Here is a 15,012-nt window from a genome sequence, read left to right on the forward strand (position 1 = left end):
TCTTTCACCACCTAGTTGTGCAAACAACTAGTTAGACACGTTTTTTATTGTTAACCAATATACAAACACTACTTAGACACGTTTTCTTCTAACGAGTTTTAAAGTGGTGAAGAAGACAATATCGATGGCAACAAGGGAGACGGGCTATATGACCCTAGAATACATTATCAGCACGATAGTCCTTAATATGATGTGGTTTTAAAAAGGGAGTGTTGTTAATTAATCCCATATCGGTGAAAGATGAAAAGCAATGCACCTAATTAGGACTAAGAATTCTTAGTGTTGTCGTTTAGGTCTACTTTTTCTTTTTAATATTTGCATTGGACTTCTATAAGTGGATGCCCGCATGGAAGTTGACGAGAGTGAAAAAGAAGAATGAGTCTTTCTTGTCAAAATCTCCCTAAATTAGCATTATATCGGTGATTGGAGCATCATAACTTAGACTCTTACTAGTAAAGGAAATGTTCCTTTGGCCGACCAAGATTCGGGTTGAATTTTGACCAGGGCATGGCCGAACAAATTTATGGCGAGAAAAATATTTTACTTTCTTTCTCTAAATTTTGTACGATTACATACCCTTGTCGGAATTAATATGAGATGTTGTTCGGGCATTGATGGACAAGGGTTGAACTAGGATTTCGCTCCAACAAGGTCTAGTCTAAAGTTATATGTATTACCAAACTATGATATGAAGAACTCTTTTTGCAAATTATTTTTTTTTTTGCTTCATGATTCCCATGTAAATGATCAAGAATGTGTATAGCCAGGTTGTGGCTCATAACACTAATCCTGAATGAGAGTGGCTAAAGACACCTGTGAAAATTGTTATTTGTGCTTTCCCTCTCTTCGCGCCCTGTACGCATTTGCAGAAGGCGCCCCGAGCGCCCTTCTCTCGACTTTCTCTCTATACTCTCTCGCTACAAAAACGTTATTTTCCTCTATAATTTGTCTTTTCAGATATCTATCTCTCATTTAAAAATCATTAAATCGAGATTACACCCAAAGTGGATCGCTCTCTTTAAAGATCATCTTGCTTATGAAGTATTTGATCAAGAACCCAACCCTTCCGAGATCTCAACAACCCTAAAAGATCTCAATCGATCTTTCCCTCAACTCTCTCTCTCTCTCTCCCTTTCGATCAATTAAACCCAACCCTTCAAAGATCGATCTTCCTCGTGTTCCCTAAATAATTTGATCAAAGTAGTTTTGTGATCAAATATCAATCTTGCTTAAGTTCTTATGAATATAGATGGGAAAAGAAAGAAGAAAAGTCTAAAATTCGAGGGTCTTGGACTGGACAGCTCGAGACCTTGCTTAAGGTCTCGGACTACCCCTGCCTGAGACCTTACGCAAGCTCTTAGACTGACCAGTCCGAGAACCCAAGCAAGGTCTCGAACTGGGGTAGTCCGAGACCTCTCCGCTCTCGGACTGGTCAGTCCGGAAAAGGGCTCCTATAGATGTCGGAGGTCAAATTCGATCGACCATAGTTAATCCCTTTTCTGGGGCGCGAATAAATATTTTCAGATGGGTCTTTAGCCGCTCTCATCTGGAATTAGTATAATCTGGATGTGACTCATAACAGTAATCATGCTCCCATCAAACTCACGATTTCAGGTCGAGTCCGTCAATTCCTCCAACTATGTCCTCTTTACTTGACACGACAATAATTATTCCCCAATGGATTTGCTCTTTTAAATGTAAGGGTTTGGTATTGAAATGAGGGTTTTGGTAGTTCAACAAAAAAAATGAGGGTTTTGGTAGGGGTAATGGAGAAGACAGGGCATTTGTCGAGGGACTAAGGGAGTGAATGGGTAGTGGATTTGTATGGAGCAAACATCAAAAAGATTATTTCAACAAAAAAAAAAAAAAATCAAAAAGATGGAAATTCGTTTTGTGGTAAGATAGCAACCTAGATCATTTTAAAACATTATTTTGGATTCTTCCCCACGAGCCACCACCCCTTTTCACATTGACAAAAAGTTTGAAGCTTATGAAAAATGTTCTAATCTTTTTTAAGAAATTATTTTTCATTCTGAACAAATGTAGAAAATATGGAAGGTAACTTTCTTGTTGACAATTTCGACATTGCTATTTTTTATTTCCCAATTAATAAAAAGAAAATGACAATTCCACACAAAACATAAAAGATATTTTCACTTTTCTAATTCACGTGTACAAAATCGAGCTGGCCAGCTAGGTACGAGGTAAAAGAAAAAAAAAAAAAAAGGGAATCGAGATTTTCCTCAAAAGTCAAAGATCTTGTGTTTTTTTGAGTTAAATTTCTGTGTGACTCGGTGGTTTTGCTTGAATAGGAATGAAGATTGTATACAGTAGAGGTCACTTAAATACCTGTATATTTTCAATCAATACTGCCACTTATTTTCTTCCGTATCTCTCTCTCTTTCTCTCTCTAGAAAGATTCCCATGGAAACCCCATTCAATGGAGTTTTCTATATCCAAATCCTTCCCTCATGAAGAAACCCTAAATCTCATTCATAAGAAGGGTCCACAATTCCATCTGCTTCATAGATCTCAAATTCCTTCTGCATGGCTTCATTTCGAGACATTGTTGAAGAACCCTATACAGGATCTTACCTCAAATTGCTAAACCTAAATTTACCCATTGGTACTGGAATGGAACATGCAGCTTTCACCTCAATTGGGGGGAACTTTGAGAAAACCCTAGGTGAAGTTCGTGTTGAGGAATCTCCAGCTAGGAATACTGAGAATTTTAAACCTGTAGCTCCTTTGCTTGTTGGTATGTCTTGTTTCATATCTCCGAGTCAAGAATTTCAACCAGGTTTTAGAAAACCGGCGGCGGTCACGACGGCGGCGGCGACGACGGCGGCGGTTCCAGTGATGAGTAAAACTCCGGTTGAGAGGCGTACGCGAGGGAGGAGGAGATCGATGGGTAAGTCTGGTTTAGAACTAGGGAAAGTTGAAGTTCAGGATCGTCCTGATTGGTTACCATCTGACTGGGAAATGGAGCGGAGAGTTCGAGGATCTGGTGCAACAAGTGGAATGGTTGATACGGTAATTCTCATTTCCAATTTTATCTGCCCTAATTTTTCTTAAACAAGTTTGAATTTCTGAGAATTTGATTTGAATTGGGTGTTTTCTATTTAGTTTTGATCCATAAAAAGAAGAAAGGGTATGCCAAGGTCTCGAATTTGTAGGGAAGCTCTTCAAAATTGAGTCTTCTAAAGCAAATTGTGGTTTGATAAACAGTGAAAAATAACAGATTTAACTGTCTGATGCTATAGAAATTCTGAGTGAACATTTTTTTTTCTCCATGATTCAGCAGTACAAAGCAATATCTGGGGAACCCTAAGGGTCTCTCTGTGAGTACACTCGTACATAAAAACAATCCATAATCACCATTACCCACTGATCTCAGAATGCCATGATAAGTATTTCATAGAACAAAGTGAAATTCCTCTCCTGCATGGACTTCTTCTCCTTCATTAGATAGATGTTATCTTCTTTAATCTGTAGGTTTGAGATTAGGTCGTAGATTATTAATTTGATACTCACCAACCTCCATTGTCGAGGTTTGATATTAAGGCATTGATTCTGTTTACGTTTTTCTTTGTTAAATGGTGTTGATTTGAAGTCCTGCATCCATGAATGACTCAATTCTTTGGACTGTGAATGAACTCTGTTTTGATAATGAAACATCATAGACATTTGGTTGAATTATTTTTGTTTGAAGGAATAGTTGAGTTCTAATAATTACTCAAACTGTTGGGTGTTAAACTGCTTTGAGTGATTTTGATTGCTACGAACCATCGAAGTAATTAATGTCTCTGGCATTTCTCACCTATCGAAATAATCAACCTTGGCTGGGTAGTTATTGAACTCTATACTCTCAAGTACAAACGTCACGAGAGTGATAATTACCTCTTCATCACAAGACATAAAGACCAGTTTATTTTATTGTGTCCACCTATGGTGGCCATTCAGATATGACATACCTCTTTACTTATTTCCATTCAACATCGCGCTCTTCACGTGACCACAAGGTATGAACTATATGTGGAGCACAAGCGCGCGCACACACACACACACATTTACATACAATTACAATTGAATCACATCGCGTTTGAGCAATATTCATTAGAAAAGGTCCTGGCATTCTTTAGAGGGCATAACTAATGTGTCGTTGTTGTTGTTAATGTTCTTATGATTCCCTAATGTGTATATGTTCAAAGTACTTATTTGCCCTCTTAGGAGATGGGCAAGGAACATGTGGCAGATGGAGTCACCATCATATGACGTGCTTATAACCATAGTTTTAGGATCACTAAGTCAAAGCGGACATAATATTCCGCTTAATGGTTGTTAATTGTTATATTCTTAAAACTGTGTCTTAACACATTTAACACGGACAAAGGTAATGGTGAAAGAAGTGGCATGTGAAAATCGTTCCGTTCATAATTATCATTATTCACTATGTGGTCATATTGTTATTACAGATAGTAGGAGTCTGAGTGTTCGCAAGATTCACAGAGGGTTTATGTCTTTACGTGTATGTTGACTGTTGGACAATACAATGCCATCTTAATCTGATTCCAGTTCATTTACATATATCAATTAATTGGCTGGAAATGTAGTTTTTATTACCGATAAGTTGCTTACATTTGTGTTGAATTCCATGCATTACAAAAAATAATATGGCAGGCGCCTAAAATTTCCTTTACCCTCTGTTGCATAATCCCATTATGATTATTAAACTAGAAATAACCTATTCTCTCAGCCACGAGGCAACATTGAATGGTATCTCTCTGTGCAGTTTTACTATGATCCTATCAAACACCGCCAATTTAGATCGAAAACAGAAGTGCTTAGTTATCTGGCAACTGGAGTACGTGAAAGACGCAAAAGGAAATCAGATGATAGCACTGGCTATTCCGACATGATGGTAATCTCCAGAGAACTACTTGGCTTTGGCTAATATTTGAGCCGAAATTGGTTTCTGAATATTTATATGGGATTGTTGCTTTCTTTATAGGCTTCAAGTTCTGGAAAACATGGATCTACCTCAAAGAGAAAGAAGACTCCTTCGAACTATGATAGCAACAGCCCCCCAGAAAGGGCCTCACAAGTTCTAAATCCTAATGTTCAAGGATCATGGATCTCGTCTATGGGCGTCAACACAGCGCTGAAGCTACCTAGGCAAGAGTCAAATGCAGCTTTTTCGTTTCTCACAGAAGTAGGTCAATCAAATCCTAAAGGTATCTTTAGTGTCTCAATTGTATGATAGCAAAATTTGTTTCGACTTTGAGATTTGAATTGACTCAGATTCATATTTTAGAATGTTTGATTCTATCTGACTCGTCTAAATGTGTGGCACGGGTTGATTTTATTTGCAGTTGGTGGCGCCTCATGGTGATGGAAGGTGAGATAAATTAGAGAAAAAGGAAGGAGCAACTGAAATGTCAATCATGGATATTATCTTGGGAAGACATTAAAGCTTATATATGGAACTGCCTGCATATTTAGGGGAGAGAGAGAGAGTTTATAAACAGGGTAAATATTTTGGTAGGTTTCGTACTAGCAAAAGAGTGTGTTTTTCAATAACAACAGGAAATGTAAGTTAAAGTAGATTTTAATAGTTAGTATAGGAAATAAGCAAGAATAATGGTGGGAAACATCGAATAAAGGCAATAATTTTGGTGAAGAACATAAAATGAAAACGGCCATTATTTTCTTTTACGTTCCTTTAGAGAATGTTTCGAGGATTTGAACTCTGTTTCTTACTGAATACTACCGGTTTAAATTATAGATGATAAAACCCCATTTTTGAGCTACTAATCTAATTTTAAGGGGGTTAATCCAATTTCTCTGGCACTAATCTAATTATAAGGCTAGTAGGTTTTGAACGTTTAATTACCCTCTAGTGTTCTTCGACCCATGATGCCTGTATTACTCAATCTTGTATGTAATAGGGTTGTGATATGGATAATAAGGAATGGCAGTTTTTATGTCATGAGTATGGGAACTGTGAGCTGACCAACTGTTTTTCAGTCACTACTTCAGTAGTATTAGCTCTCACTAGAACCCCATCCTATTTTTATGACCTAATTGCCGTCCCTGTTTAATATTGAATAACAACAACGCGGTCAGACAAAATTCTGGTCAGAGTATATTGATGGGAAAGATTTAGAAAAAAAGTTGGTCTTTTATTGAAGACAACAATGATAATTTGCCAACAGATAATCAGATATCTTCATACCCCGTCATGCTTATTTGCTTTCTAACTCGATGGATATATTTAGGCTAGTCAACTGCATATTTTAAGTCTGTGATACCCCAAATCTAGATTTTTGCGTCGACAACCACGTGTACCTACATTGGAAGCATCTCAACGCAAAACTATAAACATAATGAAGCTCAGAAATCACAATAAAAGTAGAAGAAATTGTTTGTCTTCAAAATTTGAAATGATGCTTGAAAATCATCAACATGTAGGTTGAAAAAAAAATAATGGTGTGTTTGGATGGCGGAATCATGAATCCGCGGATTCATGAGTCCTTGGGATTCATGATTCCACGAATTCATGAATCCAAGTAATATTTTTTGGCTTGTTTGGCAACTAAGAATCCTATGATTTATTATTATTTGAGTATTTTTAAACGTCTTTAGAAAAAATATGATTTTTGAAAAAAATAATTATTTTGAAAAAAAATAATTATTTAGTAGAAGGAAATATTTTTTTTGTTGATTTTAAGTTTGAAATTTAGGTTCATTAATCCAAAATCCTAGTAAATCCTAGGGGGTAGGGTGGGATTTTGGTCTAATACAAATTTTGGAATTAGGAATCCTTAGGATTCAAGAGTCCCAAGATTCTTGGTAGCCAAACAGACCAAGGATTCATGATTCCTACCAAATTCCACTTTTGATAGGAATCCTACTTAGGAATCCTGCAACCAAACACACCATAAATGAAATAATTTTCTAGCAGATGGAACTCCAAACAACTACCTACTAAATTCGTTTCACTGAGACTCGATCTCGAACGATTACACCAAAGGGTGGTGGACCATACCTCCTCACTTTGCAAATTAAAAGAAATTTTGGGAGAGTGGGGAGTTGACCACAGTCAAACCCTTTTGAGAAAGGCCTACAACAATTTTGATAGGCGCCTTTAGACGGTCCCGGAATTTTAAGGGTAATCAAGTAACTTCCGCTCAATCTTTGGACTTCGGTTTCTCCGTTCATTTCAACATCATATCATCATCCCCTCCCTCCCCTGCCCTCCCCTCTTTATAAGAAGAAAGAAACAGAGCTAATCATCTATAATTACCTCACCACATAAAACCTTCTAACCTGCAAGCAAAATTTTCCCCTTTTTCTTCTTCTTCTTCTCCGAAAATGGGCAGGAAGTTCTTCGTTGGTGGTAACTGGAAATGCGTAAGTTTCTTTTTGTCAATCGACCCTTAGATCTATCTGTTTTTTTATTTATTTATAAATCGATTGAAAAATTCTCTCTTTTCTTTTCGATTCAATTTATGATTTTCATTTAATCTTCAACCAACTTTTAATCAGTAAATATTAGTATAGAGTAGTACTTCTTATTTTACAGATTTGCTTCATTATGATACTCCTATCACTATCAATCAATTGTGATTCATATATTTGTATTGATAAGATCTGATTTTGGAATCTATTATGTAGTTTGGGTTCTATGATTAACTATTCTTATCGATTGATGTTTTAGGGTTCTCTGATTTGTTTGTTATTACTTCTTTTGCCACTTGGATTTGTATTCTTATATCAACTAAATAAGTGAAATTGATTAATAGTGAACTTCGTTGAAACATGAATCTGGATTAGTAGATTACATTCCTTGAGTTAGTGCTTTTGTCGTGTCGAAAAGATTGAATGCTCATAGGACTTCCTGTTAATATATGCTTTTTAGTTCTGTTTCTAATTGAATGGTGGTGGTTTGTAGAATGGAACTGGTGAGGAAGTGAAGAAGATTGTTTCTACATTGAACAGTGCTGAAGTACCATCCCAAGATGTTGTAGGTAAATGTGTGATGCTCCACTATTATATTATCTTTTATATGAAGGCAACGGTTTTTTTTTTATGGGTAGCCGTTGGATTTGTATTTAGACAAGTCTGACCGTCTAATTTTGATATCGAATATCATGATCCAATGGTTTAAAAGGATTTATGTTACTTAATGTGGTTACAAATGTTTATTTTATGCAGAGGTTGTGGTAAGTCCTCCATATGTGTTCCTTAGCTCGGTAAAAAGTTCCTTACGACCAGAGTTTCATGTCGCTGCACAAAACTGTTGGGTGAAAAAAGGAGGTGCGTTCACCGGTGAGGTTAGGTATGAATCAGCCATCAGATGTAATGCTATCTTACTGTCCTTATATCATCTTTGACATTGATATTATAATGGATATGATGAGGGGGTGAAAATGAACTAGCAGTTTACTATTTGTTTTAAGAGCATAACTTGATTTCTCTCTTATGTAGTGCTGAGATGCTTGTTAGCTTGGACATTCCATGGGTTATTCTCGGTCATTCTGAAAGAAGGGCTCTGCTCAATGAATCAAATGAGGTAATCTGTTGTGGTGGTAATAGAAACTGATAAAGTTATGTAATTGACGTGACATGAAGCACATTTCTATGGTTTCTCATTGTTAAGAGTTCATCTGGCACAGTTTGTTGGGGACAAAGTTGCATATGCACTTTCTCAAGGCTTAAAGGTCATCGCTTGTGTTGGGGAAACCCTTGAACAGCGAGAATCAGGATCTACTGTAGCGGTTGTTGCTGAACAAACAAAAGCTATTGCAGGTACTTCCTTAGCCTTGATGGAGCGAAATATCAATATATTTCAAGTTTTGATAAACGTTGATTTTAATGTATTACATTACATAAATGAATCACTAGATTTGAGGGGAGCATGACCTTTATGGAGATTTTTGCTGCTTTAGTTTCCGAAAAGCTGGCCACTACTCAACAGTCAAACTATCTCCAATGTATTTTAGTATTTAAAAGATATATTCTTAGTATTGTTAATACTTAATACTGTAGTCAAGTCTGAAGTAGTCATTTGAATTGATGTAGGCGAAGTAACACTCAGTTTCCAGAACTTTAATAGTCGTTATGCTTTTTCAGTGCATTATCAATTTGGAATTTAGTCCTAAAAATTGAATCGACATTTGTGTAGCTGTTATACGACCTCAAGACTCTACTATGAGCTGACTCTCATTTAGCCTGTCTTTACACATGTTGATGAATACCACGGTGTTTCCATTTTCCTGTAGTAATATCCTTTTCTACCTATGAGACGCAACTGTATGCCCTTTATTAGGAATCAGGGCTTGAACTAGTTTTCTCTTCTTTTTTTCCTCTAATTTCCTTTCCCCCTTGTGACAGACCGAATATCAAACTGGGATAATGTTGTCTTGGCTTATGAGCCTGTGTGGGCAATTGGAACTGGAAAGGTCGCATCTCCAGCTCAAGCTCAAGAAGTAAGTATAGCTAAAACTCCTTACGGATTTGTGCTCCATGAGATCATACTGTGCCATCCTATTTTGTGTGTTTTAGCTTCATGATCTTAGTGGTTTAGATGTCCCACTGTATCTCTCATTGAAGGGACTCTTTTTAAGGAATTATTTGCCTCGCAATGCCGAAGCGGGAGGGTCGTATTTCTGCAATTATGACAGTTTATGCTTATCATTTCTCATACTTTCTGTTGTCTTTGTACACAGTACGTCATATATAAGATCTAGGAAGCAACACACAAGACTGGACTTCAGTGCCGTCCCTCTTAAGGACAAAATGTAACCGACATGGGTTGTGTTCTTTGGTTACCTTTTTTGCCCTTTAAAGAGGGGTTGCACAGAAGCAGCACTCAATTGTTTAGCTTCTTAACACATAAGAGATATTCTTACTTTGCAGACATGTGTAAGTTGTAGTAGTGCTTATTAGGGCTGAATGCTTCAAATGATACATTTTCGAACGAATTGTGTTATAAGCAAAAAATGCCTACTATATTGTGAATCCTATTTTAGTGTTCCATGTGTTGCTGTTATGTAACTTGGGAAATCTCTAACCACGGAACTCTTTGGGGCATGTGCATGTTATAAAGACCTCAAATTTCCTCCATCATTTCACCCACCACCCTCTTAATGTTAATAACTTTTTATGCAACAGGTACATGATGAATTGAGAAAATGGCTAGCGAAGAATGTTAGTGCCGAAGTTGCTTCGACAACAAGAATTATCTATGGAGGTATTCTTTCTTATCATCCAAAGTTCACTTACATCAGTACATGTGCATGTTGAGAATTATTTCAAGTATACCGACCAAGTAATTCTGTTAAAAACATATCGTGAAAACCATCTGCTGAGAAAGAACAACTGTTTTATACAAAGTACAACTAGCCCATACTGGACCCGAGTCATTAACGTTGTCTTATATAAATCAATCATAGCGTTGGAACTGTAACTTAATGCCTTCAAATTGTTCTCAAGTTTATAACATCCAACTCAAAATCAATTGACAACTAGTGGAGGGTCCTCAGATATTATATTCTTGGTCATGATTAATGAGACTTCTCTTTGTCAAGATGGACCTATTCTCGCACGCTCCCTCTCATGTGGTGTTATTTCAACCCAACATGTGTCATTTTGTTGGATGACGTGGACCCCATGGGACCATTGGGCTTATCACGTGTAGGCGTACGTACCTCTTGTACCATATAGTAAGTTTGTGGATATCCAACTTCAAACCTATACTAATGAGTTGTCTCCAATTTGGTTCTGCTAACTAACCTTAATGCCACAATGGGCAGATCACCAACACTGATTTCGAGTTTTATGTGCATATAAGCACACACTTCTTTTACATTTCATTTCTTTTTTCTTTCCGTTGTGTGAAAGACACCTTTTTCTCGTTGCAGGTTCCGTAAATGGTGCAAACTGCAAAGAATTGGCAGGACAAGCGGACGTGGACGGATTTTTGGTTGGGGGTGCTTCTCTAAAGGTGGCGTTTTCGTATATCTTTTTTATAGTTAGTTTTATTCTTAAGTTCTTTTACCCTTTTTTCTAGCTCAATATTGCTCACTTTTTCTTTTCTTCTCTTCTCTTATAGGCGGAATTCGTGGACATTATCAAGTCTGCAACAGTGAAAAACGCTTAAGCTGAAGATACTGGAGTCAGGTAGTGCTCTGAGTAGAAACGTTTGTAAACCATCTTTTCTAGTGCTTGTAACAGAACAAGCAGAATAACTGACTCGGACTAAATCTGAGAACCCTTTTGTTTTTAAGGTTTAATTTATGAAAAATGTTTTTGAGGTTTAATTATATCTTCTCTTCCTTTATCATGCTTTTGCCACTAGTACTGTAAAGACTCAATTCTTGGCAGTTTTCTCTTTTGATACCTTGACCTAAGTTCATGGTTACGGAGTTTTGTTCTTGGTGAAGATTCCACTAGTCTACCCAGACGACTTCGACATTGAAGAGGAAGCATGATTTTATCTACTCATTAGAGTACGCAACGATGTCGTGGACCCGGACATGCTCTATTTTGTTCTCATTTAGGCATGACTCTATTTTGGTCTCATTTGGGCATCACCTTCCTTGGCTTGAGGTTTTCCAACTTGGGAGGATACCCATGCCATTAAGAAGGATGATAATTCGTGGACGGAAGACGAGACGGAAATCGCTGCTATTTTTTCGAATCATCTTATTAATATTTCCTCGACAGCGGGTTCCACTATATCCTCTCATCTGCTGGATTGCCTCCCGCCTCAGATTACGAACACCCAGAATGATAATTTGATTTCGGTTCCCTCTATAGAGGAGATCAGGAAAGCCACCTTCTCTCTTAAACCTGGAGCTGCCCCTGGTCCGGATGGGTATCCTCCTTTCTTCTACCAAGCCAATTGGGACACAGTTCAAGAAGATATTATTCACATGGTCACCCATTTTTTCACTACTGCTTCGCTCCCAGCTAATTCCAACCACACTCACATATGTCTTCTCCCTAAAACTAAAACTCCTCAAACTCCAGCTGACTATAGACCGATTAGTCTTCTCAATACTACCTATAAGATCATTACTAAGATTATGGCTAATCGTCTCAAGCCTCTTTTGTCGGAGATTATCTCACCTTTCCAGGCCGCCTATGTTCCGGGCAGGCAAATTGTGGATAACATCGTCACTAGTCAAGAGCTTATTCATTCTTTTAAAAAGATCAAAGGGTCCAAGAGCTATTTTGGACTCAAACTTGACATGTCTAAGGCGTTTGATCGGATTGAGTGGAGTTATTTAGAGAATATCATGAGGAAGATGGGATTCTCTCAGTCTTGGCTTAATCTGATTAATACTTGTCTGACGACTAGCTCTATGGCAGTGCTTCTTAATGGTCGCCCTGGCTCTACATTTAATGTTAGCCGAGGGATTAGACAGGGTGATCCGCTCTCTCCTTTCCTTTTTGTCATTGCCATGGAAGGTCTCAGCCGACTACTAGAGAATAATAATGCTGATACTCCTTTCATAGGTTTTCCAGTCCCTAACACAGATATCACCATTAAGCATCTCCTCTTCGCAGATGATTGCATGATCTTTGGTCTTAATTCTCTCGATAACATTCACCAGCTTAAACTGATTCTGAAGGAATTTAGTGAGGCATCAGGCCAAATGATTAATTACTCCAAATCCAACATATTTTTCTCCAGAAACTCTCATCCGAAATTCAAGCGGATGATTATTAGAGAACTCAAAGTGCATCAATCCTCTGCTGGAGATAAATACCTCGGGACCAATTTATTCATCAATCGGAGCAAAAAGCAAGCATTCCAGTCAATTCTCTCCCAAATTAAGAATAAACTTGCCAAATGGCAAACCAACCTTCTCTCCCAAGCTGGCCGCTCGGTAGTTATCTCAACCATCGCAGCGGCTGTTCCCCGATACCAAATGCAGTGTTTTGCAATTCCCAAAGGCATTTGCACTAGCATTGAGTCCATTCAAAGGACTTTTTGATGGGGAAAAACCAAAACTATCCACACTCTAAACTGGGGCGCCATCTGTAAACCCAAAAAACTTGGAGGGTTGGGGTTTCGTCTCCCACTCCTCGATAACCAAGCCTTCCTTAACAAGATCAATTGGCGTCTCCTTAATAATCCTCATGCTATATGGGTTCAAGTTCTCAAAGGGAAATATTTTCCTAAATCTAGGAATCCTTCTCTTCCTAAAGCTAATCACTCTTGGCCCTGGAAATCTATTAGCAAGCAGTTCCCACAGATGGAGAAGTTAGTGTTTTGGGACATCAATAAAGGTAATAAGATTAGTATCTGGCACGACTACTGGATTCCTAATCATCCTCCTCCCATTACGAATCACAGTGGGTCCAATTTGGAATGGGTTGCGCAACTAATTACTAATAACCAATGGGATATGAATATTATTAATAATTGTTTTGACAATGAGATTTGCAGATCTATAGCCAGCATTAATCTACAGGCAGACCAAGAGGATAAACCTATCTGGACCTTAACTAAATCAGGTAACTTCTCGATTAAATCTATGTATAACTTTCTTAGGACAGGTAGTACTGAACCACTTCAAGATCAAAATGATTAGTTATTCATTTGGAACATAAATACCATTCCACGAATAAAACTATTTCTATGGAAATGTTGTACCAATAGCCTACCAGTTAAAGATAAGATTGGGAAATTTGTTGGAAATTGCTTCACTTGCATTAATTGTAACGAACTTGAAACTATTGATCATGTGATGTTACATTGTACTTTTGCGAAAGCAATCTGGTTTCATTTTCAGGTCAGATCGGATCAATTGTCCACAGTTACGCAATGGATAAAACAATGGAAAACGCTAGATGAGGAGACAATCAATCTATATGCTAAAATACTATGGTTTATTTGGAAAGCCAAATGTGAGAATTGCTTCTCAACAAATAAACCAGATCCCATACAAATGATCTCACGGATCAATAATGCTTCTACTAAACCACTCAAAATTGAGAACATTATAAATAACCAATGCAGGGAACAACCAAATATTACACAATGGAGACCTCCATCGACACCATTTTCAAAGTTCAATGTTGACGCATCCTTTGCTGCTATCTCTGAACCAGCAGGTGTAGGTTGTATAATTCACGATGCAGAAGCGAACTTTATTCTAGCGGTAGCTGACGTAGTCCGAGGTCAAAACGCAGAAGAATGTGAAGGATTGGCTATTTATACTAGCATGTTATTGGCACAACAGTTAGGATTCAACCATGTTCATATAGAAAGTGATAACCTAGCAGTAATTCAGTGCATCAATGGCCAAAGTATTGGGCTTCAATGGCAAACTCAGAAGATAGTGAAACAAGTGGTCGCCCTTAAGGACAAATTCGCAGAGATTATATTCACTTTTACTCCGAGGGAAAGCAACATCCAGGCAGACGCGCTAGCAAAATGGGGCAGAAGATTTATGAAAAAAGAAATATGGAATGTTTTACCTTCTTTTGTTCCTAAACTACTATAAACTCTATGTATATTTGGTGATTTAATGCTATTTTCTTTCATCAAAAAAAAAACCACTAATCTTGGGCATATTCCATACTTGGAGGTCCCATAACTAATCTTGGTCAGGCAGTTTAGACTCTGAACATTCTCCCAAACCATAATCCATAATCTTGGTGATGGGGGATCATTGTTTCATTATGATGTTTTATGGGTGATGTTTGTATGACTATCTAAAATTGATGGGAAACAAGGGCTCAATTTTTTCATTAAGATATTTATAATGTTCTCACACTCAACTGGTTCCCATATGGATGGGGTTCCACTTTATTCGCCATATTTAACCAAAAATAAATAAATTTTTGTACAGGGGGATTTTTTTTTTTTTTGATGAAAGGGTGCAGGGGGATTACAAACTAAAATCAAAATTAAAAGATATATATCAAAATTTTATTTTGTTTTCACGTTCTATTCTCAATCTCTTCTACAAGTGTACAACCAACAACTACCGA

General features: G+C 37.4%; 3 protein-coding genes across 4 annotated transcripts; all 3 read left to right on the forward strand.

Annotated features, from left to right (window-relative positions):
* Positions 1-2,219: 2,219 nt before the first annotated feature.
* On the forward strand, positions 2,220-5,710 carry LOC147558477 (uncharacterized). Of its 2 annotated transcripts, none has more exons than XM_086660145.1 (4): positions 2,220-3,033; positions 4,793-4,921; positions 5,012-5,234; positions 5,373-5,710. In XM_086660145.1, exons 1-4 carry the CDS (start codon positions 2,548-2,550, stop codon positions 5,390-5,392), a joined length of 858 nt encoding a protein of 285 aa, XP_086516271.1. In that variant the 5' UTR covers positions 2,220-2,547; the 3' UTR covers positions 5,393-5,710. The 2 variants fall into 2 exon arrangements, with proteins under 2 accessions (XP_086516271.1, XP_086516272.1); XM_086660146.1 differs by having other exon boundaries at positions 2,372-3,033; positions 5,012-5,212.
* Positions 5,711-7,101: 1,391 nt separating this feature from the next.
* On the forward strand, positions 7,102-11,327 carry LOC147558478 (triosephosphate isomerase, cytosolic). The gene is made up of 9 exons (XM_086660147.1): positions 7,102-7,413; positions 7,955-8,030; positions 8,218-8,341; positions 8,491-8,575; positions 8,679-8,811; positions 9,397-9,491; positions 10,177-10,255; positions 10,926-11,008; positions 11,117-11,327. The coding sequence occupies exons 1-9, from the start codon at positions 7,375-7,377 to the stop codon at positions 11,162-11,164; spliced, it is 762 nt and encodes a 253-aa protein (XP_086516273.1). The 5' UTR covers positions 7,102-7,374; the 3' UTR covers positions 11,165-11,327.
* A 2,637-nt stretch (positions 11,328-13,964) lies between these two features.
* LOC147558479 (uncharacterized) lies at positions 13,965-14,522 on the forward strand. The gene has a single exon (XM_086659020.1). The coding sequence runs from the start codon at positions 13,965-13,967 to the stop codon at positions 14,520-14,522; it is 558 nt and encodes a 185-aa protein (XP_086515146.1).
* The last annotated feature ends 490 nt before the right edge of the window (positions 14,523-15,012 follow it).

Source organism: Eschscholzia californica, unplaced genomic scaffold (genome assembly GCF_041429995.1).
Source record: "Eschscholzia californica isolate CP2 unplaced genomic scaffold, dmEscCali1.0.p SCAF_2, whole genome shotgun sequence".
NCBI lineage: Eukaryota > Viridiplantae > Streptophyta > Magnoliopsida > Ranunculales > Papaveraceae > Eschscholzia > Eschscholzia californica.